Source organism: Rhinoraja longicauda, chromosome 14, assembly GCF_053455715.1.
Source record: "Rhinoraja longicauda isolate Sanriku21f chromosome 14, sRhiLon1.1, whole genome shotgun sequence".
NCBI classification, from domain to species: domain Eukaryota; kingdom Metazoa; phylum Chordata; class Chondrichthyes; order Rajiformes; family Arhynchobatidae; genus Rhinoraja; species Rhinoraja longicauda.
In genome coordinates, this window is record NC_135966.1 from 3,714,871 (window position 1) to 3,741,653 (window position 26,783).

The following is a 26,783-nucleotide window of genomic DNA, read 5'->3' on the forward strand; positions in this document are numbered from 1 at the left end:
ACCTAGTAAATCTACGCGGCACGCCCTCAATAGCAAGAATATCCTTCCTCAAATTTGGAGACCAAAACTGCACACAGTACTCCAGGTGCGGTCTCACTAGGGCCCTGTACAACTGCAGAAGGACCTCTTTGCTCCTATACTCAACTCCTCTTGTTATGAAGGCCAACATTCCATTGGCTTTCCTCACTGCCTGCTGTACCTGCATGCTTCCTTTCAGTGACTGATGCACTAGGACACCCAGATTTCGTTGTACGTCCCCTGTTCCTAACTGGCCCTTCGGCCCACCGAGTCCACGCCGACCATCGATCACACTTTCACGCTACTTCTCTGTGCTCACGCTTTCTCATGCACTCCCTACACCACTACGGGCAAATTCACAATGGCCCATTACAGAGGGCGATTACCCCACAATCCCACACATCATTGGGATGTGGGAGGAAACGAGATCGCCCGGAGGAAACCCACGCAGTCATGTGGAGAACATGCAACTCCACACAGACTGGTCCCGTGGTCAGGATCGAGCCCGGGCCTCTGGCGATAAGGCAGCAACTCTACCGCTGTCCCACATGAAACACTGCTGACTGCTGGCAAGGTCAGCATTTAGATCGTAAATCTTCACTTCTTTTTTTCTCACACCTTCTGCCTTCCTTTCTGGCCTTTGTCCACCAGCTGCCAATCAGCGTGGTGGAATTCATTGCCACAGGCCAAGTCAATGAGTGCTTTTAAAGCGGAGTATTTTTTTTAAAGAGAAGGGAGTTGAAAGGAAGAGGGGGGAAAGGTCAACAAAGAGATGGGTAAGAATGCCGCTGTGGCACACCGAAACACTCGACAAAAGTCATACCCTGACCCTGAAGGCACAATATTTATCCAACTTTATAATTATCGCATAGAATGCAAACTAAATATGGATAAATGGTTATTTCCAGCATTTCCCTTCTGGGTTGTTACCTGCAAGAGCTCTGAACTGTTTTTCACACCTTGTACCCAAAAGGATAGCTGATGTGTGAAATTAGTCCGTCATTTCTCAAGACAGGGATTAAGTGGAAAGCAGAACAAAACCTGGCCTCATTTGACCATATATTACTGTCAGTTGTGCCTGATCTTTTTTGAGTTCACTGTGTGATTTTGAAATATATTGAGATAATTAAAAACACTCTGGCCAGCCTTTAATTAGTCTTGCACACAGAATCTGTTGGAATATTCATTATTGTTTCTCAGACATCTGTCAGTGTGAGTGGCTGTAATGGTTCCAATTGTGTGGGGGGTTTTTTTTTTGCTTGATCAAGGTGAGGGAAGTCATAGCTGGGAATTTTGAACGATTTCCATTTGTCCTTCTGAGGGCAGTGAAAGACCCAAGCTGAAATTCCTTCTGCAACCTGTCAACATCTGCCTCAAGATTTTACCATCTGCAGAACCACGATGAAACTTCACACACCAGCCAACCTTCCACCACCCTCGACGAACATTGGCCTCCGCTGCCGTCTGTGGAATTCTCCGCCACAGAAGGCAGTGGAGGGCAATTCACTGGATGGTTTCAACAGAGAGGTAGATATAGCTGAAGATAGACACAAAACGCTGGAGTGTGTAAGAGGGTGTAAGAAAATAACTGCAGATGCTGGTACAAATCAAAGGTATTTATTTCACAAAATGCTGGAGTAACTCAGCGGATCAGGCAGCATCTCTGGAGAGAAGGAATGGGTGACGTTTCGGGCCGAGACCCTTCTTCAGACATAGCTCTTAGGAATCTAAAGGAATCAAGGGATACGGGGGAAAAGCAGGAACGGGGTACTGATTGTGGATGATCAGCCATGATCACAATAAATGGCGGTGCTGGCTCGAACGGCCAAATGGCCTACTTCTGCACCTATTTTCTATGTTTCTATGTTTCTATAAACCTGCCTGACAATAGACAACAGGCCCAGGGTTGGGGAAACAAGAACATTAAGTGAAAAGATTTAGTGGGAATCTGAGGCTCAACGTTTTATATTCTGAGGGTAGTTTGCACCTGGAATGAGCTAACAGAGAAAGTAGACACAAAATGCTGGGGTCAATCAGCGGGTCAGGCAGCGTCTCTGGAGAAAAGGAATAGGAGACTTTTCGGGTCGAGTCCCTCCCTCAGGCCGAGAGTCAGGGGAGAGGGAAACTAGAGGTATGAGAAGGTGCAGAACAAAGCAGAGTCTGCACCGATGACTCGGGAAATGTGGAGCCCACAATGCTCCATTGTTGGCTGGGGATGAGGTGATAACGAAGGAATACAAACGGTGACATTGGCAACAGGATTCAGGTGGGGGAGGGACGGAGAGAGAGGGAATGCAAGAGTTACCTGAAGTTAGAGAAATCAATGATCATACCACTGGGTTAATAAAAGTAAGTCAAGTAAGTAGTTGACGCAGGTACTATGACAATGTTGTGCGGCGCGGTGGCGCAGCGGTAGAGTTGCTGCCTTACAACAAATGCAGCGCCGGAGACCCGGGTTCCATCCCGACTACGGGTGCCGTCTGTACGGAGTTTGTACGTTCTCCCCGTGACCTGCGTGGGTTTTCTCCGAGATCTTCGGTTTCCTCCCACACTCCAAAGACGTACAGGTTTGTAGGTTAATTGGCTTGGTGTGAATGTAAAAGTTACAAAAATATACCCTAGTGGGTGTAGGATAGTGTTAGTGTGCGGGGATCGCTGGGCGGCGTGGACCCGCTGGGCCGAAAGGGCCTGTTTCCGCGCTGTACCTCTAAACTAAACTAAACGAGAATATTTATAAGATACTCGGAGGAGGGCGTGGGCCAAAAGCGGGCAAACGGGACTACCTCAGACGGAGCATGGTGGTTGACTGGGACAAGTTGGAAATGTTTCCATTCTTGTGTGTGTGTGTGGCTCTTTTGTTTCTCACTGTTCGTTCTCTCTGTGCAAGGGATCACTGTGGACAAGAATGGACTGATGTACTTTGTGGATGCCACCATGATCAGGAAGGTGGACCAAAATGGAATTATCTCCACATTGCTTGGATCCAATGACCTAACGGCGATCCGCCCGCTGAGCTGTGACTCCAGCATGGATGTAAGCCAGGTAAAATCTTATAGAAAAGGCAATATCTGTCTTCCACAGGATTTATTCAATCAATCTGGCAGTCCTTAATTTAATACTGTAGTTGGGTAGAGCATTACCAAACTGACACATGATCTGACCATCCTGCACTCATGCTAATGCAGCGTAAATTACAACTGGCGTTCAGAGTGGCCACCGTCCATTGCCTGAGTTTATCAGCTTTGCTTCATCTCAAATTGCAAGCAATTTTTAATGACTCCGTTGGAAATGAAAAAAATTTTTTAAACCATTTCATCAGATAAAACTGACACAACTGCAATTGGAATTGGCATCAGCAAAAGAGATTTACAAAGATAAAGTCCAAAAAATATAGCTTTGCACTCTTGAAGGGAGATGAATGACACACTTTTATCATAGTATATGATACAAGGAAGGATCTTACAGTAAAGAACTCAGAGCGGCACGGTAGCGCAGCAGTAGAGTTGCTGCCTTACAGCGCCAGAGACCCGGGTTCGATCCTGACTACGGGTGCTGTCTGTACGGAGTTAGACAATAGACAATAGGTGCAGGAGGAGGCCATTCGGCCCTTCGAGCCAGCACCGCCATTCAATGTGATCATGGCTGATCATTCTCAATCAGTACCCCGTTCCTGCCTTCTCCCCATACCCCCTGACTCCACTATCCTTAAGAGCTCTATCTAGCTCTCTCTTGAATGCATTCAGAGAATGGGCCTCCACTGCCTTCTGAGGCAGAGAATTCCACAGATTTACAACTCTCTGACTGAAAAAAGTTTTTCCTCATCTCAGTTCTAAATGGCCTACCCCTTATTCTTAAACTGTGTGGCCCCTTGTTCTGGACTCCCCCAACATTGGGAACATGTTTCCTGCCTCTAACGTGTCCAACCCCTTAATAATCTTATACGTTTCGATAAGATCTCCTCTCATCCTTCTAAATTCCAATGTATACAAGGTTCGTACGTTCTCCCCGTGACCGCGTGGGTTTTTTCCCGGGTGCTCCGGTTTCCTCCCACACTCCAAAGACGTGCAGGTTTGTAGGTTAATTGGCTTTGGTAAAAACGTAAACTGACCCTAGTGTGTGTAGGATAGTGTTAGTGTGCGGGGATCGCTGGTCGGCGCGGTCTCGGTGGGCCGAAGGGCCTGATTCCGCCCGGTATCTCTAAACAGAACCAAACTAAACCTGCTATCGGTGATGGGCGTAAAGTATCCCTGTTCTGGAGAAAATCATGTCTCAGTATCTAGTTACGAAATTGGGGGGAAAATTGCAAAACGTTTTTGACCTAATATCTGAAAAACAAATGTTTTATAAAGTGTGCAGGAAGGAACTGCAGATGCTTGTTTACACCGAAGATAGACACAAAGTGCTGGAGTAACTCAGCGGGACGGGCAGCATCTCTGGAGAAAAATAATTGGCGACGTTTTCGATTGGAACGTTTCTTTCTCTCCAGAGATGCTGCCTGAGTTGATCTAGCATTTTGTGTCTATGTTTTATAAAGTTCCTCTCTCGGTGGGGAGTGAACAGGGGCAAGAGAGTGGCATTGAGTGGGACTATTCAAGAAGTCTGAAGTATCTCCACCCTGTTCCTCCCTCCCAGCCTGAAGAAGGGCCTCGACCCGAAACGTCACCCATTCCTTCTCTCCAGAGATGCTGCCTGACCCGCTGAGTTACTCCAGCTTTTTGTGTCCATCTTCGATTTAAACCTCTGCATCTGCTGTTCTTTCCCACACATTTGTCCCTGTTCAAATTCATATCAACCTCAAATATCTACCTAACTATAGTATGTGTGACCCAAAAAGACAAATTATCCGAAAGGCCATGTGAGCCATATAATGCCTTTTCATTGAAATTAATTTTATTTGCTTGAACTACCACATTCAAAGCAGCAAATTCCCATGTTTCCTCTTCTCAGGTGCGATTGGAGTGGCCTACTAATCTTGCCATCAACCCAATCGATAACTCTCTGTACGTCCTGGAGAACAATGTCATTCTGAGGATCACTGAGAACCACCAGGTGAGCATCATCGCTGGCCGTCCAATGCACTGCCAGGTGCCCGGCATTGACTACTCGCTCAGCAAGCTGGCCATCCACTCTGCGCTGGAGTCGGCCAGCGCCATCGCCGTGTCGCACACCGGCGTCCTGTACATCGCCGAGACCGACGAGAAGAAGATCAACCGGGTGCGCCAGGTCACAACCAACGGCGAGATCTCCCTGCTGGCGGGAACGCCGTCCGACTGCGACTGCAAGAACGACGTCAACTGCGACTGCTTCTCCGGGGACGAGGGCTACGCCACCGACGCCAAGCTCAACTCGCCGTCCTCGCTGGCGGTATCGCCCGACGGCACGGTCTTCATCGCCGACCTGGGCAACATCCGCATCCGGGCGGTCAACCGCAACAAGCCGCAGGCGAACTCCGCGGGCCTCTACGAGGTGGCCTCTGCTGCCGAGCAGGAGCTGTACATCTTCAACTCCAATGGCATTCACCAATACACCATGAGCCTCATCACCGGCGACTACATCTACAACTTCTCCTACAGCCCGGCCAACGACCTGGTGGAGGTCACGGACAACAACGGCAACACCTTGAAGATCCGCAGGGACAGCAACGGAGTGCCGCGGCACCTGCTGATGGCCGACAACCAGGTGTGCTCCCTCACCATGGACTCCAACGGTGGGCTGAAGATGGTGTCAGCCCAGAACCAAGAGATGGTCATCTTCACCTACAATGGGAACAGCGGCCTGCTGGCAACCAAAACCAATGACATTGGCTGGACCACTTTCTTTGAGTAAGATCGATTCACTTATTGAGTACATGTTCGTGCAGCTGTGTGTGTCGGTCACTAGTGATGTCCCATACGAATGTATTCCCTTCAGTTCCGGTCACATCATTTTTTTTTAGTTTTAGAGATACAGTGCAGAAACAGGCCCTTCGGCCCACCTGGTCCGTGCCGACCAGCGATCCCCGCACATTAGAAACATAGAAACATAGAAACATAGACACCGCCATTCAATATGATCATGGCTGAACATCCAGCTCAGTAACCTGTACCTGCCTTCTCTCCATACCCCCTGATCCCTTTAGCACCAAGGGCCACATCTAACTCCCTCTTAAATATAGCCAATGAACTGGCCTCAACTACCTTCTGTGGCAGAGAATTCCACAGACTCACCACTCTCTGTGTGAAGAAATGTTTTCTCATCTCGGTCCTAAAAGACTTCCCCCTTATACTTAAGCTGTGACCCCTGGTTCTGGACTTCCCCAACATCGGGAACAATCTTCCCGCATCTAGCCTCTCCAAACCCTTAAGAATTTTATATGTTTCTATAAGATCCCCCCTCAGTCTTCTAAATCCCAGCGAGTATTAGCACTATCCTACCCACACCTCTTCTTCTTTCATGTCCATCATCCATGTTTCAAACGTTACATCGCTGTCATCGTCCGCCTTGAAGAGGGCGCGTGCTTCCGGCGACAATCAGTGGGAGCCATCACTTGTACAGTCGACGGTGGTGGTAGCAGAATTAGCTCAGGACACTTCCAGTTTCCAGCCCCGACACATGGAGACTTCTGCTACGGGACCCTACACACACGGGGGACAATTTACATTTATACCAAGCTAATTAACCTACAAACCTGTAGGTCTTTGGAGTGTGGGAGGAAACTGAAGATCTCCGAGAAAACCCACGCAGGTCACGGGAAGACATAGACAATAGACAATAGGTGCAGGAGTAGGCCATTATACACCTCTATAAGATCACCCTTCATCCTCCTGCGCTCCAGGGAATAGAGCCCCAGCCTACTCAACCTCTCAATAGACAATAGACAATAGACAATAGGTGCAAGAGTAGGCCATTCGGCCCTTCGAGCCAGCACCGCCATTCAATGTGATCATGGCTGATCATTCTCAATCAGTACCCCGTTCCTGCCTTCTCCCCATACCCCCTGACTCCGCTATCCTTAAGAGCTCTATCTAGCTCTCTCTTGAATGCATTCAGAGAATTGGCCTCCACTGCCTTCTGAGGCAGCGAATTCCACAGATTTACAACTCTCTGACTGAAAATGTTTTTCCTCATCTCCGTTCTAAATGGCCTACCCCTTATTCTTAAACTGTGGCCCCTGGTTCCGGACTCCCCCAACATTGGGAACATGTTTCCTGCCTCTAACGTGTCCAACCCCTTAATAATCTTATATGTTTCGATAAGATCCTCTCTCATCCTTCTAAATTCAAGTGTATACAAGCCTAGTCGCTCCAGTCTTTCAACATATAACAGTCCCGCCATTCCGGGAATTAACCTAGTAAACTTACGCTGCACGCTCTCAATACCAAGAATGTCCTTCCTCAAATTTGGAGACCAAAACTGCACACAGTACTGCAGGTGCGGTCTCACTAGGGCCCTGTACAACTGCAGAAGGACCTCTTTGCTCCTATACTCAACTCCTCTTGTTATGAAGGCCAACATTCATTGGCTTTCTTCACTGCCTGCTGTACCTGCATGCTTCCTTTCAGTGACTGATGCACTAGGACACCCAGATCTCGTTGTATGTCCCCTTTTGTTGACACCATTCAGCATGCAAACTCCGTACAAACAGGCACCCATAGTTGGGATCGAACCCTGGTCTCTGGCGCTGTAAGGCAGCAGGTCTACCCCTTATGCAGGGGACCAACATGAAAAAACAACACAACTTGTAATGGGTAAAGTTCCATTTCCTTAACATACAATACTCTGTGCCACGCTTCCATTTGGTAATCTCATTTGCTTTAATTAGTTTAGTGATTAGTATGCTAATAAATGCAGATGGATAGCTGTGGTTGACATTTGAAGTGCAGTCAGTAAAGCTGGAATAATGAGCGTTACATTCAGTTTCCAGCATCTGGTGAATAATTGAACCTGCCCAATATTTGAATACTTGAATATTGAATGAAAGTGGGGTTATGAGCCTGGATTAAATCGTTCTGTGAAAATTGAATGTTTGCATGTGAAAACATATATTTGGAAAGAATTAAGTAAGAATGTTTCTGAACTATTCATAATTATTTTTATATCAGCCGCGATTGAATGGCGGATACACACGATGGGCCGAATGGCCTAATTCTGCACCTATCACTTATATTCCAAACTATTTAGACAGGGTGAATCCACACAGTCTCTAACCCAGACTAGGGGAATCACGAAACCAGACAACAGAGGTTTAAGGTGAGAGGGGAAAGATCTAACAGGAACCTGTGGGGTAACAATAGACAATAGACAATAGACAATAGGTGCAGGAGTAGGCCATTCAGCCCTTCGAGCCAGCACCGCCATTCAATGCGATCATGGCTGATCACTCTCAATCAATACCCCGTTCCTGCCTTCTCCCCATACCCCCTCACTCCGCTATCCTTAAGAGCTCTATCCAGCTCTCTCTTGAAAGCATCCAACGAACTGGCCTCCACTGCCTTCTGAGGCAGAGAATTCCACACCTTCACCACCCTCTGACTGAAAAAGTTCTTCCTCATCTCCGTTCTAAATGGCCTACCCCTTATTCTTAAACTGTGGCCCCTTGTTCTGGACTCCCCCAACATTGGGAACATGTTATCTGCCTCTAATGTATCCAATCCCCTAATTATCTTATATGTTTCAATAAGATCCCCCCTCATCCTTCTAAATTCCAGTGTAACCTTCTCACTCAGAAGATAGTGGGTTGTGGGGGGATGGAACGAGCTGCCAGAAGAGGTAGCTGAGGCAGGTAATAAACTAACATTTAAAAGATATTTAGAGACGCAAGGAACTGCAGATAATTGTTTGCAAAAAAATGACAAAGTGCTGGAGTAACTCAGCAGGTCAGGCAGCATCTCTGGAGAACATGGATAGGTGCCGTTTCACAGAGTGCTGGAGTATCTCAGCGGGTCAGGCAGCATCTCTGGAGAACATGGATAGGTGACGTTTCACAGAGTGCTGGAGTAACTCAGCGGGTCAGGCAGCATCTCTGGAGAACATGGATAGGTGACGTTTCACAGCGTGCTGGAGTAACTCAGTGGGTCAGGCAACATGTCTAGAGAACGTGGATAGATGATGTTTCGGGTCGTGACTTAAAGGTCTGAAGAAGAGTCCCATCGCATGTCCATGTTCCCCAGAGATGCTGGCTAACCAACTCATTGGGTATTTGTATGGTGGAGATAGACCGATACTTGATTGGTACGGGTGTCAAAGTATATGAGGAAAATGCAGAAAAATGGGGTTGGAAGGGAAAGATAGATCAGCCATTACTGAATGGCGGAGTAGACGATGAGCCAAATGACCTAATTCTGCTCCTATCTCTCAAGAACTTATGAATTGTCTCTGTGTAACTCACTTCTTCATGTCTGTCAATCTCTATGAAGTTCAATGACAAATTAACGGGTACTAGATTGTGTAAATTACAAAGGGCGGGAATTAGTTACCTTGAAGGAAGTTCGACTCAACACAATCCATTAACGTGAATCTCCAGATCTCAGAGTTCATACAAGTCAAGTCAATTTTATTTGTGTAGCACATTTAAAAACAACCCACGTTGACCAAAGTGTTGTAAATCAGTCCAGGTACCAAAAACGAACATACAATGGCACACAAACATAACAGCACATACATAAACAGTTCACAGCGCCCCCTCAGAGAGCCTCAAACGCCAGGGAGTAGAAATAGGTTTTGAGCCTGGACTTAAAGGAGTCGATGGAGGGGGCAGTTCTGATGGGGAGAGGGATGCTGTTCCACAGTCTAGGAGCTGCAACAGGTTCGGACAAGACACTGGATTCTTTCCTTCAGTCGCCTGCTGGTTTGCTGTGCGCAACATAATTGGGTTGGGTAAGAGAAAATAACTGCAGATGCTGGTACAAATCGATTTATTCACAAAATGCTGGAGTAACTCAGCAGGTCAGGCAGCATCTCGGGAGAGAAGGAATGGATGACGTTTCGGGTCGAGACCCTTCTTCAGACCCGAAACGTCACCCATTCCTTCTCTCCCGAGATGCTGCCTGACCTGCTGAGTTACTCCAGCATTTTGTGAATAAAATAATTGGGTTGGGGCTAGTGTGAGACAGTGTTGGGGTCTGAGCTGCTTTCTGTCGGCCATTGCTTGGTCTTGTGGCAACTCCCGTTCATAACATTTCTTCACACAGAGAGTGGTGAGTCTGTGGAATTCTCTGCCACAGAAGGTAGTTGAGGCCAGTTCATTGGCTATATTTAAGAGGGAGTTAGATGTGGCCCTTTTTGCTAAAGGGATCAGGGGGTATGGAGAGAAGGCAGGTACAGGCTACTGAGCTGGATGATCAGCCATGATCATATTGAATGGCGGTGCAGGCTCGAAGGGCCGAATGGCCTACTCCTGCACCTATTTTCTATGTTTCTATAAAGTCATAAGGCCATAAATGATAGGAGCAGAATTAGGCCATTCTGCCCATCAAGTCTGTTCCGCCATTCAATCATTTTAACATTCTCCTAAATAGTCATCACTCGATTCCTTACAATGGAATTGAATTATAATGTTTCGTTCTTAATTGTTTGCTGTATGTCGTGTTGTTACTTGGGAGCGGAGCACCAAGGCACATTCCTTGTATGTGTACATACTTGGCTCATAAAATTGATTCAATTCAATTCGATTCAATTCCCAGATGTGCCCCAGTTCTCTGTGTAACAACTGTCTGGTTTCCTCTGTAGTTCTACCTGTGACTTGCAGTTTGACCCGATATCATTTTATTTGCACTCAGTTATGACAGCGAAGGCCGACTGACAAACTTAACTCACCCCACTGGTGTAGTAACCAGTTTGCATCGCGAGATGGAGAAGTCAATCAATATTGACATTGAAACTTCCAACAGAGAGGATGATGTCACCGTCACCACTAACCTGTCTTCAGTTGATGCGTCGTACACCCTCATTCAAGGTAAACAATTTCCCTCATCTCAAAGAAAAACCCTTGTGATCTGAACATGCAAGGCAATAGTTGGGTAAGAATGCATGATTTGTACTGATTTATCTCTTAATCATTGCCGTTATACACCGATCAGCCAAAGCATTATGACCTGATGAGCCAAAATATTATGACCACCTGCCTAATATGCTGTTGGTCCTCCGTGTGCAGCCCCACACGCAGCAGGGTATTGTGACACATTCCTCCCGTGACCACCATTAACATTTTCTGTGCCTTGTGCCACAGTCGACCTTCTGTCAGTTCGGACCAGACGGGATAGCCTTCGTTGCCCTCGCGCATCGATGAGCCTTGGGCGCCCAACACCCTGTCTGTCGCCGGTTTGTGGTTTGTCCCTCCTCGGACCACTGTCGGTCGGTACTCACCACTGCTGACCGGGAGCACCCCACAAGCCTTGCCGTTTCAGAGATGCTCTGACCCAGTCGTCTGGCCATAACAATTTGACCCTTGTCAAAGTTGCTCAGGTCTTTACTCCTGCCCATTTCTCCTGCATCCAACACATCAACTTCAAGAACTGACTGTTCACTTGCTGCCTAATATATCCCACCCCCTGACAGGTGCCATTGTAACAAGATAATCAATGTTATTCACTTGACCTGTCAGTGGTCATAATGTTTTGGCTGATCGGTGTATATCTCTGATCTGGTTTTTGTATGCAGGGTACTTGTGGCTTTTGAAGCATTTGAGGTCATGGTTAGGGTTGATGCAATGTGCATTAGTCCGACTTCAAGTAAAAGGAATAGGAGAGGATTAGATCGGGTAGATGCACAGAGTCTCTTGCCCAGAGTAGGGGAATCGAGAACCAGTGGACATAGGTTTAAGGTTAGGGGGGAAAGATTTAATAGGAATCTGAGGGGTAACTTTTTCACACAGAGGGTGTAAGAAAATAACTGCAGATGCTGGTACAAATCGAAGGTATTTATTTCACAAAATGCTGGAGTAACTCAGCAGGTCAGGCAGCATCTCAGGAGAGAAGGAATGGGTGACGTTTTGGGTCGAGACCCTTCTGTATGGAGCGATCTGCCGGAGGTGACAGTGCTCCCGCTCCACCAATGGTGGCCGCCCGGGCCGGGAAGCGAGTTGCTACGCAACCTCCGTCAGACAATAGACAATAGACAATAGGTGCAGGTGGAGGCCATTCGGCCCTTCGAGCCAGCACCGCCATTCACCGTGATCATGGCTACGTTAGCCTATAGCGGCCGGCGGGCCTAATACGGGACAAGGGTGGTCGGTCCCATACGGGACAAACCAATTTAGCCCAAAATACGGGATGTCCCGGCTAATACGGGACAGTTGGCAACCTGTCCCATATTAGTGTAACCTGCAGAACCCTGCCCCCTCCCCTGACATCAGTCCGAAGAAGGGTCTCGACCTGAAACGTCACCCATTCCTTCTCTCCCGAGATGCTGCCTGACCTGCTGAGTTACTCCAGCTTTTTGTGTCTCTCTTCAGCTATATCTACCTCTCTGTTGAAACCATCCAGTGAATTGGCCTCCACTACCTTCTGTGGCAGAGAATTCCACAAATGGCAATGTTAGTCGAGCATTTTGTGTCTAGAAATGATAACATGTTTTCTCGTCTTTAATATATGGATGTAAATATGATTTTATCCTGTTTATATCATTCATCCAGCAATGAAAATCATGCCAACTCAAACTTTTCATTTGATTTGGACGATTGGGCTACACAAATTGGCTCACTTGAACCCACTCCTACTGAGCAATTAGAACATTGCAAAGACATTTTTGTTCCAACAGAGTTGGCAGCGAAGCTGAGTTTATGAAGTCAAACTTCTTTATTTCGACACAATTGTTTATTCCATTGACACTGGAAAAAAAATTGAAAGACAACAGTCCTGTTGAGCAAAATGATATCATGAGTCAATTTAACCAACAGTTTCAGTTGAGGCCAGGTTTAGACAATAGACTATAGACAATAGGTGCAGGAGGAGGCCATTCGGCCCTTCGCGCCAGCACCGCCATTCACCGTGATAATGGCTGATCATCCACAATCAGTACCCCGTTCCTGCCTTCTCCCCATACTCCCTGACTCCGCTATCATCCAGAGCTCTATCTAGCTCTCTCTTGAATGCATTCAGAGAATTGGCCTCCACTGCCTTCTGAGGCAGAGAATGTCAAGGTTTCAAGGTCAGTTTATTATCACATGCACCAATTCAGGTACAGTGAAATTCAAAATGCGTTAGAATATCCTACAAGACATAGGAACAGTTTCTTCACGTCAGGATTTAAGACTTTTAAAAGGTCCTTCCGTCAGCTCGAGTACTGTCCCAATTCTCCAACATACTTCATTGCGGACATTGGACTTTGTCTGTGGAACTGATGCGCTACAACGCTGAGAACTATATTCTGCACTCTGTATCTTCCCCTTTGCTCCACCTATTGTACTGGAGTTTGGCTTGATTGTATTTAGGGTGTAGTATTATCTGATTTGATTGGACAGCACGCAAACAAAAGCTTTTCAAAACTCCTGAACCTTGCTTGCATTACTGTAGATGACCCTGCGATGTGATAGCAAGGAACTGCAGATGCTGGTGTTTGCCAAAGATAGACAATAAGTGCTGGAGTAACTCAGCGGGTCAGGCAGCATCTCTGGAGAACATGGATGGGTGACGTTTCACAGAGTGCTGGAGTAACTCAGCGGGTCAGGCAGGCCACAGTTTAAGAATAAGGGGTAGGCCATTTAGAACGGAGATGAGGAAAAACTATTTTCAGTCAGAGAGTTGTGAATCTGTGGAATTCTCTGCCTCAGAAGGCAGTGGAGGCCAATTCTCTGAATGCATTCAAGAGAGAGCTAGATAGAGCTCTTAAGGATAGCGGAGTCAGGGGGTATGGGGAGAAGGCAGGGACGGGGTACTGATTGAGAATGATCAGCCATGATCACATTGAATGGTGGTGCTGGCTCGATGGGCCGAATGGCCTACTCCTGCATCTATTGTCTATTGTCATCTCTGGAGAATATGGATAGGTGATGTTTCACAGAGTGCTGGAGTAACTCAGCGGGTCAGGCAGCATCTCTGGAGAATATAGTTAGAGAGGTAAGGGTTCTGACCAGAAACGTCACCTATCCATGTACTTCAGAAATGCTGCCTGACCCGCTGAGTTACTCCAGCACTTTGTGTCTATCCTTGTAGAATAACATTCCTTCTAGGCACAAGGTTATGAGGCCAATGTCTTGTGATTTATTTAGAAATCTATGAATTCTAGATTCATAGAATTTGAATCCCAATGATTCAATAGGATCATAGGATCTTATCTGTAGTCTTTCTGTATTCGGATCGTTAGCTGGAGTTGAGCAAGGCAAAGCATTTTGTGATCATTGATATGATTCTTCCACCAGATCAAGTGAGAAACAGCTACCAGCTGTGCAACAATGGGAGTCTCCGTGTGATGTACGCCAATGGAATGGGAGTCAGCTTCTACACCGAGCCTCACATCCTGGCGGGAACCATTAGCCCGACCGTGGGTCGCAGAAACATCACACTGCCTGTGGAAAACGGACTCAACTCCATCGAGTGGCGCCTCCGGAAGGAGCAGGTCAAGGGGAAGGTCACGGTGTTCGGAAGGAAACTTCGGGTAGCTCGACATAACTTATCCAGTTCAACTTTTTTATCGTTTTAAATTTAGAGACACAGGCCCACCGAGTCCGCGCCGACCAGCGATCCCCGCACACTAACACTATCCTACACACACTAGGGACAGTTTACATTTACGCCGAGCCGATTAACCTACAAACCTGCACGTCTTTGGAGTGTGGGAGGAAACCGAAGATCTAAAAGAGAAAACCCACGCAGGTCACGGGGAGAACGTACAAACTCCGTACAGACAGCACCCGTAGTCAGGATTGAACCCGGGTCTCCGGCGTTGTGAGGCAGCAACTCTAACGGCGGCACGGTGGCGCAGCGGTAGAGTTGCTGCCTTACAGCGAATGCAGCGCCGGAGACTCAGGTTCGATCCTGACTACGGGCGCCGTCTGTACGGAGTTTGTACGTTCTCCCCGTGACCTGCGTGGGTTTTCTCCGAGATCTTCGGTTTCCTCCCACACTCCAAAGACGTGCAAGTATGTAGGTTAATTGGCTGGGCAAATGTAAAAATTGTCTCTAGTGGGTGTAGGATAGTGTTAGTGTGCGGGGATCGCTGTTCGGCGCAGACTCGGTGGGCCGAAGGGCCTGTTTCTGCCCTGTATCTCTATCTCAATCTAAAAAAACGCAGCCCGACATGGGGCTTCTGTTTTTGTTTTTTTTATTAAATTATTATTTTTTACATATGTGTTCCTCTGATCAAGTTGTTTCTTAGTTTAGTTTAGAGACTGCGTGGGTTTTCTCCGGGTGCTCCGGTTTCCTACCACAGTTTAAAAGACATGAGGTTTTGTCGGTTGATTAGCTTCAGTAAAATTGTAAAATTGTCGCTAGTGTGTAGGATAGTGCGAATGTACGGAGTGATCGCATTATCTCCAAAGTCTAAAGAATAAAGATACAGCATGGAAACAGGCCCTTCAGCCCACTGACTCTGTGCCGACCATCGGTCAGCCGTGCACATTAGTTCTATGTAATGCCACTTTCTCATCCACTCCTGACACATTCGGGGCAGTTAACCTATAAACCCCACACGTCTTGGAGCGTGGGGGGAAACCGGAGCACCCGGAGAAAACCCACGCAGGTCACGGGGAGAACGTGCAAACTCCGAACAAACAGCGCCCGTAGTCAGGATGGAACCCGGGTCTCTGGCGCTGTGAGTCAGCAGCTCTACCCGCTGCGCCACCCCGCCTCCTCCTCATTGCATGTTATGTTTCGTCGTACTGTTACCAGTGAGAAAGCTCCAGAATGCAGGTGATCATTCTTGTCCTGGACACGGTGCATTTTGCAGCCTGGCAGCGCCATGAGTCCCTGCAGCAGATGGCACTGCTCAGCATCGAACCCTTTACTGACCCTCACCCCGAGAAAGCAGGTCTCTAATGCCCTTGGCAGGTGGCAGCCCCTTGAGTTAGTTCATGCCTGCAGTTGACAAGGTGCCATCAGGCAATGTTGGCTTCTCGTTAACTTGGCAGTTATGCTGCAACCTCATTCTGTAAGCCTGATCTCTACGATGGGATCTTTCGAAGGGCGGCACGGTGGCGCAGCGGTAGAGTTGCAGCGCCGGAGACCCGGGTTCGATCCCGACTGCGGGCACCATCTGTACGGAGTTTGTATGTTCTCCCCCTGACCTGCGTGGGTTATCTCCGAGATCTTCAGTTTCCTCCCACACTCTGAAAACGTGCAGGCTCGTCGGTTAATTGGCTTGGTGTAAATGTAAAAATTGGCCCTCGTGTGTGCAGGAGGATAGTGTTAGTGTGCGGGGATCGCTGGTCGAAGGTGGGCCGAAGGGCCTGTTTCCGCACTGTGTCTCTAAACTAAACTGAACTAAAGCATTCATTAAAACAGGTTGTGAGGTATTCACATACATTGGTAGCGGGATGTGCACACTTATAGAGACTTACTTTCACCCCCACAGCGTTATAGAAACATAGAAACATAGAAAATAGGTGCAGGAGTAGGCCATTTGGCCCTTCAAGCCTGCACCGCCATTCAATATGATCATGGCTGATCATCCAACTCAGTATCCCGTACCTGCCTTCTCTCCATACCCCCTGATCCCTTTAGCCACAAGGGCCACATCTAACTCCCTCTTAAATATAGCCAATGAACTGGCCTCAACTACCTTCAGCGGCAGAGAATTCCACAGATTCACCACTCTCTGCGTGAAAAAAAACGTTCTCATCTCGGTCCTAAAAGACTTCCCCCTTATCCTTAAACTGTGACCCCTTGTTCTGGACTTCCCCAACATATAAAGAGAACAAACAGGCTATCCACTCACACGGGAAGAATACTAGACGGGCGACACAGTGGCGCAGTGGGTAGAGCTGCTGCCTCACAGTGTTGGTGACCTGGGTTCGTTCCTGACCCCGTTTGCTGCCTGTGTGGAGTTTGCACGTTTTTCCCGTGGCCTCGTGGGTTTCCTCCGGGTGCTCCGGTTTCCACCCACATCCCAATGACATGCGGGTTTGTCGGCTAATTGGCCCTCGTGGAAAAGTTGTCCCCCAGGTGTGTCGGGAGTGGATGGGAAAGTGGGATAACATAGAACTAGTTGGGCCGAAGGGAGAATTTCCATGCTGTATCTCTAAGCTGAACAACTCAGCTCAACTGGAACCTGCTTGGCAACCCTCTGGCCATCATCTTCCTCTCAGCACTGTGACACACACTGGCAAACCCCAATGTTTCAGCAAATGGCCAAAAAAATAAAAATGCAATTAAAAGCAGCTTCCACTAAATCTCCTGGAAGCTCAAATGCCAGCAGGAACCAAGGTTGAATATTAATGCGACCAACACAAAATTGGCCAAACATTTTGCACTGCAGGTTATTTCCAAACATTCCCATTTGAGTCACCCCTTTTCCAGCCAGAATTAGTCACAGAGACAGAGTCTTACAGCATGGAAACAGGCCCTTTGGCCCAACTAGCTCACACCGGCCAACATGCCCCAGCTACACTAGTCCCACCTGCCTGCATTTGACCCTTATCCCTCCAAACCTGTCCTATCCATGTACCTGTCCAACTGTTTTTTAAAACGCTGTGATAGTCCCAGCCTCAACTACCTCCTCCGGCAGCTCGTTCCATTCACCCACCACCCTCTGTGTGCAATAGCTACCCCTCAGATTCCTATTAAATCTTTTCCCCTTCACCTTGAGCCTATGTCCTCTGGTTCGCAATTCCCCCACTCTGGGCAAGAGACTCTGTGCATCTACCCGATCTGTTCCTCTCGTGATTTTGTACACCTCCGTAAGATTGCCCCTCATCCTCCTGCACTCCAAGGAATAGAGTCCCAGCCTGGTCAACCCCTCCCTGTAGCTCAGGCCCTCGAGTCCTGGCAACATTTGGACTTGGTATTCGCTGGATCAACACATCTAGCACCTTCACTTAGTCTTTCCAGGTGAGACAGAGGTTCACCTGCACCTCCTTCAACCCCATCTATTGCATCCGCTGCTCCAGATGTCAACTAATTTACATCGGCGAAACCAAGCGCAGGCTCGGCGATCGCTTTGCTCAACATCTGCGCTCGGTCCGCGTTAACCAACCTGATCTCCCGGTGGCCGAGCACTTCAACTCCCCCTCCCACTCCCAGTCTGGCCTCTCTGTCCTGGGCCTCCTCCAGTGCCATAGTGAGGCCCACTGGAAATTGGAGGAACAGCACCTTATATTTCGCCTGGGCAACTTGCAGCCCAGCGGTATGAACATCGACTTCTCCAACTTTAGATAGTTCCTCTGTCCCTCTCTTCCCCTCCCCCTTCCCAGTTCTCCCTCTGTCTTCCTGTCTCCACCTATATGCTTCCTTTGTCCTGCCCCCTTGACATCAGTCTGAAGAAAGGTCTCGACCCGAAACGTCACCCATTCCTTCTCTCCTGAGATGCTGCCTGACCTGCTGAGTTACTCCAGCATTTTGTGAATATATAGCACCTTCACTTTCTCTGTTTCAATGTCTTGTCCTTCCGTTCCACCCTCGAGCGAAATCACAGACGCAAACTCATTTCATACACAGCACACCCCAGCCACCGGGAGAGCATCATTTTAAGCAGCAAAAACAAAATTACGATAAGATCTCAATTTACTTAATTTGGGATAATGAGATTACCTCTCCAAGCTCCTTGGAGAAATGTGCCTGTGTCATGTTTCTTTATGTTTCCATAATTTAAACTTATAGAAATTTAATTTCCTCCTTATCCTTGAGGGCGTAATGTTTTTCTTTTCCCAAACGATGTGAAGAAAACAAGGTGTGCATTCTTTAAAGTTACACAGGAGAAGTGAAAAACGGCGAAATTAAATTGTTAATCACAGCGTTCTCTGTCATTAGCAACGCGTGAACGCACTGTAGTTTATTTGAACTGCTGCCAGCCTGCAATCACAAATCATACTGATGATAATGTCGTTTGAAAGCTTTCTTCTGTATTGGCAGAGGTACAAAATTCAATCATCTACACCAGAGCAAAACCCATTATAATCAAAGTGAAATAAATTGCCCCAGTAATCACACACTGGGCCGGTATGAGGTGAGGAGAGGCGTCTTTGTGATTGTGGCTCCTTTCATTTTACACAGGTGCACGGACGGAACTTGCTCTCCATCGACTTTGATCGCAACTCTCGGACCGAGAAGATTTACGACGATCACCGCAAATTCACGCTGAGGATCATCTACGACTCCTTGGGTCGTCCCGCCATCTGGCTGCCCAGCAGCGGCTTGGCGGCTGTCAACGTCTCGTACTCTCCCAGCGGGAAGGTGGTCGGCGTACAGCGGGGGACCATGAGCGAGAGGAACCAGTATGATGAACTGGGCAGGATCGTGTCCCGAGTCTTCTCCAACGGAAAAGTCTGGAGCTACGCCTACCTGGACAAAGTATGTTGGCTACTAATCGGACAGGGCAATGGGGAGATGGGGAGAGGGAGAGAGAGGAGAGAGAGGGAGGCAGAGGGGGAGAGAAAGAGAGATAAAGTACGTTGGCAACTAATTAGACTGGGCAATTGGGAGAGGGGAGAGAGAGAGAGAGAGAGGAGAGGGAGGGAGGCATAGGGGGAGAGAAAGAGAGAAAAAGTACTTTGGCAACTAATTGGACAGGGCAATGGGGAGAGGGGGAGAGAGGGAGAGAGAGGGAGGCATAGGGGGAGAGAAAGAGAGAAAAAGTACGTTGGCAACTAATCGGACAGGGCAATGGGGAGAGGGAGAGAGAGGAGGGAGAGGAGGGAGAGGGAGGCAGAGGTGAGAGAAAGAGAGATAAAGTACGTTGGCAACTAATTAGACTGGGCAATTGGGAGAGGGAGAGAGAGAGAAGAGAGGTTTTCCCCCCTAATCTTGACATATTATCTCAATGGTGTCAGATGAGGTAAAAGGAAAGTGCAGCAAGACCTGGGTGAAGAGAAAAAGATTAGTTAAAACAAATGTATGTCCCTTGCAGTCAGAAGCAGGTGAATTGATCATGGGGAACAAGGACAAGGCAGATCAATTGAATAACTACTTTGGTTCTGTCTTCACTAAGGAAGACATAAATAATCTGCCGGAAATAGCAGGGGACCGGGGGTCAAATGAGATGGAGGAACTGAGTGAAATCCAGGTTAGTCAGGAAGTGGTGTTAGGTAAATTGAATGGATTAAAGGCCGATAAATCCCCAAGGCCAGATAGGCTGCATCCCAGAGTGCTTAAGGAAGTAGCCCCAGAAATAGTGGATGCATTAGTGATAATTTTTCAAAACTCTTTAGATTCTGGAGTAGTTCCTGAGGATTGGAGGGTAGCTAATGTAACCCCACTTTTCAAAAAGGGAGGGAGAGAGAAAACGGGGAATTACAGACCAGTTAGTCTAACATCGGTAGTGGGGAAAATGCTAGAGTCAGTTATTAAAGATGGGATAGCAGCACATTTGGAAAATGGTGAAATCATCGGACAAAGTCAGCATGGATTTATGAAAGGTAAATCATGTCTGACGAATCTTATAGAATTTTTCGAGGATGTAACTAGTAGAGTGGATAAGGGAGAACCAGTGGATGTGTTATATCTGGACTTTCAGAAGGCTTTCGACAAGGTCCCACATAAGAGATTAGTGTACAAACTTAAAGCACACGGTATTATGGGTTCAGTATTGATGTGGATAGAGAACTGGCTGGCAGACAGGAAGCAAAGAGTAGGAATAAATGGGGCCTTTTCACAATGGCAGGCAGTGACTAATGGGGTACCGCAAGGCTCAGTGCTGGGACCCCAGTTATTTACAGTGTATATTAATGATTTAGACAAGGGAATTGAATGCAACATCTCCAAGTTTGCGGATGACACGAAGCTGGGGGGCAGTGTTAGCTGTGAGGAGGATTCTAGGAGGCTGCAACGTGACTTGGATAGGTTAGGTGAGTGGGCAAATGCATGGCAGATGCAATATAATGTGGATAAATGTGAGGTTATCCACTTTGGTGGCAAGAACAGGAAAGCAGATTATTATCTGAATGGTGGCCGATTAGGAGAAGGGGAGATGCAACGAGACCTGGGTGTCGTGGTACACCAGTCATTGAAAGTAGGCATGCAGGTGCAGCAGGCAGTGAAGAAAGCGAATGGTATGTTAGCATTCATAGCGAGGGGATTTGAGTATAGGAGTAGGGAGGTTCTGCTGCAGTTGTACAGGGCATTGGTGAGACCACACCTGGAGTATTGCGTACAGTTTTGGTCTCCTAATCTGAGGAAAGACATTCTTGCCATAGAGGGAGTACAGAGAAGGTTCACCAGATTGATTCCTGGGATGGCAGGACTTTCATATGAAGAAAGACTGAATAGACTCGGCTTGTACTTGCTGGAATTTAGAAGATTGAGGGGGGATCTTATAGAAACTTACAAAATTCTTAAGGGGTTGGACAGGCTAGATGCAGGAAGATTGTTCCCCATGTTGGGGAAGTCCAGAACAAGGGGTCACAGTTTAAGGATAAGGAGGAAGTCTTTTAGGACCGAGATGAGAACGTTTTTTTTCACTCAGAGAGTGGTGAATCTGTGGAATTCTCTGCCACAGAAGGTAGTTGAGGCCAGTTCATTGGCTATATTTAAGAGGGAGTTAGATGTGGCCCTTGTGGCTAAAGGGATCAGGAGGTATGGAGAGAAGGCAGGTACGGGATACTGAGTTGGATGATCAGCCATGATCATATTGAATGGCGGTGCAGGCTCGAAGGGCCGAATGGCCTACTCCTGCACCTATTTTCTATGTTTCTATGTCCTTGTAAACCAGTCACTGAAAGTAAGTGTGCAGGTATAGCAGGTAGTGGAGAAAGCCAATGGCATGTTGGCCTTCATAACTATAAATCTGTTAAGCGGAAAATGAAAGTCATACATTCAGAAATATCCCTGCACGTCAGGGAGGTTGTCTTTGTAAGTACTAAAACGCCTTGCATCGTTTCAATTTATTAATTCTGTTTTTCATGACAACCTTCATTTAAGGCAATCAAACACATTATTCTGGCTAAGTAAATATTTGATCCACAGTAAGGTTCAAGGTTGAGTGAAAGGAGCAGGCGAAACCTTCGTATGCAAATGCAAAGAAATCTGCACACAAGTTCAAGAAAGAAAATGAGAATATTATTTAGCCGCAATCAGTGTTCGAACCGGAGATGTCACTTGGTGCCTCATTCCCTGTCTTTTCTGGATTCCAGTGTGTTTGAACTCGGGCAATAGAAGGTTGAGAGAGTGGAACCACAATTATATCTGTATGTTCTGTCAGTAGCTTGGCTGACATGTTAATAATTATTAATCAATGGTGAATATGAAGATCAAATCCACAGGACTGGAGGGTTAATGGAATGTCTTTCTGTCTAACCAGTGTAGATTCTGCACTTGTATGTTCAGTTTAGTTTAGATTGGAGTTACAGCGTGGAAACAGGCCCCACTCCCCACCAAGTCCGCACCGACCAGCGATCCCCGCACATGAATACTACTGTACGCACACTAAGGAGGATCATTTAACATTTTATACAAAGCCAATTAACCCACAAACTGTACGTCTTTGGAGTCATATGATCATAAGGTTATAAGGAATAGGAATAGAATTAGGCCATTCGACCCAACTCCGCCATTGAATCATGGCTGATCTATCTCTCCCTCCCAACCCCATTCTCCTGCCTTCTCCCCATAACTTCTGACACCCGTACTAATCAAGAATCTATCCATCTCTGCCTTAAAAACATCCACTGACTTGGCCTCCACAGCCTTCTGTGGCAAAGAATTCCACTGATTCACCACCCTCTGACTAAAGAATGTGGGAGGAAAACGAAGATCTCGGAGAAAACCCACGCAGGTCACAGGGAGAATGTGCAAACTCCGTACAGACGGCACCCGTAGTCAGGATCGAACCTGGGTCTCTGGCGCTGTGAGGCAATGACTACCGCTGCGCCACCGTGCCGCCCTATTCCTTTTCAACAGTGCTTATTTTTGTGATGTTACATAGAAACATAGAAAATAGGTGCAGGAGTAGGCCATTCGGCCCTTCAAGCCAGCACCGCCATTCAATGTGATCATGGCTGATCATCCACAATCAGTAACCCCATGCCTGCCTTCTCCCCATATCCCTTGATTCCGCTAGTCCCTAGAGCTCTATCTAAATCACTTTAAAATTCATCCAGTGAATTGGCCTCCACTGACTTCTGTGGCAGAGAATCCCACAAATTCACAACTCTCTGGGTGAAAAAGTTTCTTTTCACTTCAGTTTTAAATGGCCTCCCCTTTATTCTTACACTGTGGCCTCTGGTTCTGGACTCCCCCAACATTGGGAACATTTTTCCTGCATCTAGCTTTTTTTTTTAACCAACCTGATTTTCCCAGTCTACCTGCATATTGAAATCCCCCATCACCACAGTGGCATTATCTTTGTTACATGCCAGTTTTAACTCCTGCTGCATCTTACACCCTACATCCGGGCTACTGTTTGGGGGCCTGTAGATAGCTCCCATTAGTGTCTTCTTACCTTTACAGTTTCTCAACTCTATCCACAGTGACTCTATATTGTCAGTCCCTATGTCATTTCATTATGGCCTTCATAACAAGAGGAGTTGAGTATAGGAGCAAAGAGGTCCTTCTGCAGTTGTACAGGGCCCTAGTGAGACCGCACCTGGAGTACTGTGTACAGTTTTGGTCTCCAAATTTGAGGAAGGATATTCTTGCTATTGAGAGCGTGCAGCGTAGGTTTATCAGGTTAATTCCCGGAATGGCGGGACTGTCATATGTTGAAAGACTGGAGCGACTAGGCTTGTATACACTGGAATTTAGAAGGATGAGAGGAGATCTTATCGAAGCATATAAGATTATTAAGGGGTTGGACACGTTAGAGGCAGGAAACATGTTCCCAATGTTGGGGGAGTCCAGAACAAGGGGCCACAGTTTAAGAATAAGGGGGTAGGCCATTTAGAACTGAGATGAGGAAAAACTTTTTCAGTCAGAGAGTTGTGAATCTGTGGAATTCTCTGCCTCAGAAGGCAGTGGAGGCCAATTCTCTGAATGCATTCAAGAGAGAGCTAGATAGAGCTCTTAAGGATAGCGGAGTCAGGGGGTATGGGGAGAAGGCAGGAACGGGGTACTGATTGAGAATGATCAGCCATGATCACATTGAATGGCGGTGCTGGCTCGAAGGGCTGAATGGCCTCCTCCTGCACCTATTGTCTATTGACTATTGACAAGCGATCCCCTCACATTAACACTATCATACACCCATTAGGGACTATTTTTACATTTGAGTGTGTGTTTGTGTGCGCGTGTGTGTGAGTGTGTGTGCATGTATGTGAGTGTGTGTGTGAGTGTGTGTGTGAGTGTGTGTGTGAGTGTGTGTGTGAGTGTGTGTCCGTCATGTGTGCGTGTGAGTGTGCGTGCATGCGTGTGTGCATGTGCCTCTGTGTGAGTGTGTGTCCGTCATGTGTGCGTGTGAGTGTGCGTGCATGCGTGTGCGTGTGCGAGTGTGCGTGTGTTTATTACATGATCCTGTAATTGGTGTAGACACAATATGCTGGAGTAACTATCTTTGGTGTAAACCAGCGTCTGCAGTTCCTTCCTATGCAGAAGCTGGGATAAATGGTCCATTGAATTGTATCCGGGTGTGATTATGCCAATGTCACTGATGTGAGTTAATGGTTGTGGATTGGGTAATCATAGGTTCTGTTCATTTGGAAATAAGGATAACATATTACCACAATTATCCAGTTTGCACAACAACAAAAAAATCAACTCTATTGATTTGCTGTCAACAAATACATATGATGTTTATTGGAGCAGTTTGCAAATAGAAAAATAACCAAGTCTAGTTTGCACTGCTGTTTCCGGGCAATCATGGTGAGACAGGAACGAAAGGCATTTATCTCAATCTGTCAGTTGTCTGGAGTTGCTATTTACGCTTCCCCCAGTGTGCTGTGAGTGTTGCCTCTTTAAGTGCTATTTATTTAAGCTTTTATGAAAATTATGATGAATTTGCTTTTGGCATGTTGATCCAATCAAAGACACACAAGGCTGTGGTTTATTTGCCAGCTTTGCTCGATTAGCAGGAAGCAATTCTGCTGCACCACGCCACAACTCATCCACAGGAACACTCACCCCTGAGCTTCCACCTGCCATCTCTCTCAAACTAATTGATACCAGCGCTCCATGACAGACTCGCAGAGACACAGAGGCCTTTCCGACAGCACGGAGACAGGCCCTTCCGCCCATCTCCTCCATGCCGACCATCTTGGCTATTCCCATTTGCCTGCAGTGGGTGACATTTCGGGTTGAGACCCTTCTTCAGACTGGTTTCTGTTCCACTCATACATTCACAGGTTCATAGGTTCTAGGATCAGAATTAGGCCATTCGGCCCGTCTAGTTCACTCCGCCATTCATTCATGGCTGATCTATCTTTGCCTCTCAACCCCATTCTCCTGCCTTCGCCCCATCACCCCTGACGCCCGTACTAATCAAGGATCTATCTTGAAGAAGGGACTCGACCTGAAACGTCATCCATTCCTTAGTGGTGAATCTGTGGAATTCTCTGCCACAGAGAGTAGTTGAGGCCAGTTCATTGGCTATATTTAAAGAGGGAGTTAGATGTGGCCCTTGTGGCTAAAGGGATCAGGGGGTATGGAGAGAAGGCAGGTACAGGATACTGAGTTGGATGATCAGCCATGATCATATTGAATGGCGGTGCGTACAGGCTCGAAGGGCCGAACGGGCTGCTCCTGCACCTATTTTCTATGTTTCTATGTTTCTCTCCAGAGATGCTGCCTGCCCTGCTGAGTTACTCCAGCATTTTGTGTCTATCTCCGATGTAAACCAGCGCCTGCAGTTCCTTCCTACATACTGCCTGCGTTTGACCTTCAGGTTCCTTTCCAATCTTGTCGCTCTCACCTTAACCTTATGTTCACTGATTGTCCATTCCCACAGGCAGGGATAAAGACTCTGTGCAATCACCCTATTTATTCCCCTCATGTTTTTATACACCCCTATAAGGTCACCCCTCAGCCTCTCGTGCTCCAAGGAATAAAGTCCTAGCCTGCCCAACCTCTCCCGGTAGCTCCCTCTAGCTCAGGCCCTCAAGGCCCTACCTACTCTTCGTAAATCTTCCCTGCACTCTTTCCAACTTAATGATATTTTGAAGAAGACCAAGGGCAATGTTTGTAATTCCCACCTTTAATGGGTCAATAAGTGCCTCTGCTGTATGTGGATGTGTGCACCATTGTGAGGGAAGTTGTGCTTCAACTTTCAAAGAACTTCAGACAACAATGATAACCAGCATACAAGAACTTTCAACCGGGAACATAGAACAGAGAACAGCGAAGGAACAGTCCTTCCACCCACCGTGTCTGTACAGAACATGATGCCAAGACCAACTCTTATCTTGATGCCAAGACCGGGCCTGCATCTAATCCATATCCATCCTTTACCTGCATATCCATGTGCCTACCCAAAGGCCTCTTAAACACACAACTATCGTATCTGCCTCCACCACCAGCCCCCAGCAGCACATTCCAGACACTCGTCCCCCTCTGTGTTAAATAGGAACTGCAGATGTAGGTTTATTTAAAAAAAGACACAAAATTCTGGAGTAACTCAGCGGGTCAGGCAGCATCTGTGGAGAACATGGAGAGGTGACGTTTCACAGAGTGCTGGAGTAACTCAGCGGGTCAGGCAGCATCTGTGGAGAACACGGATAGGTGACGTTTCACAGAGTGCTGGAGTAACTCAGCGGGTCAGGCAGCATCTCTGGAGAA

The 26,783-nt window shown here is 47.3% G+C and overlaps 1 protein-coding gene across 11 annotated transcripts in view; it reads left to right on the plus strand.

Moving 5' to 3' along the window:
* Positions 1 to 26,783, plus strand: part of LOC144600001 (teneurin-2-like) — a 1,473,402-nt gene that overhangs the window by 1,437,695 nt on the left and 8,924 nt on the right. For 10 of the 11 annotated variants that reach the window (XM_078411299.1, XM_078411304.1, XM_078411306.1 and 7 more), the window contains 5 exons: positions 2,906 to 3,060; positions 4,966 to 5,840; positions 10,776 to 10,951; positions 14,354 to 14,589; positions 19,140 to 19,436. In XM_078411299.1, the coding sequence (XP_078267425.1) occupies positions 2,906 to 3,060; positions 4,966 to 5,840; positions 10,776 to 10,951; positions 14,354 to 14,589; positions 19,140 to 19,436 (1,739 nt within the window). The remainder of the gene's footprint in view (positions 1 to 2,905; positions 3,061 to 4,965; positions 5,841 to 10,775; positions 10,952 to 14,353; positions 14,590 to 19,139; positions 19,437 to 26,783) is intronic. The other variant, XM_078411301.1, reaches the window with a different exon arrangement.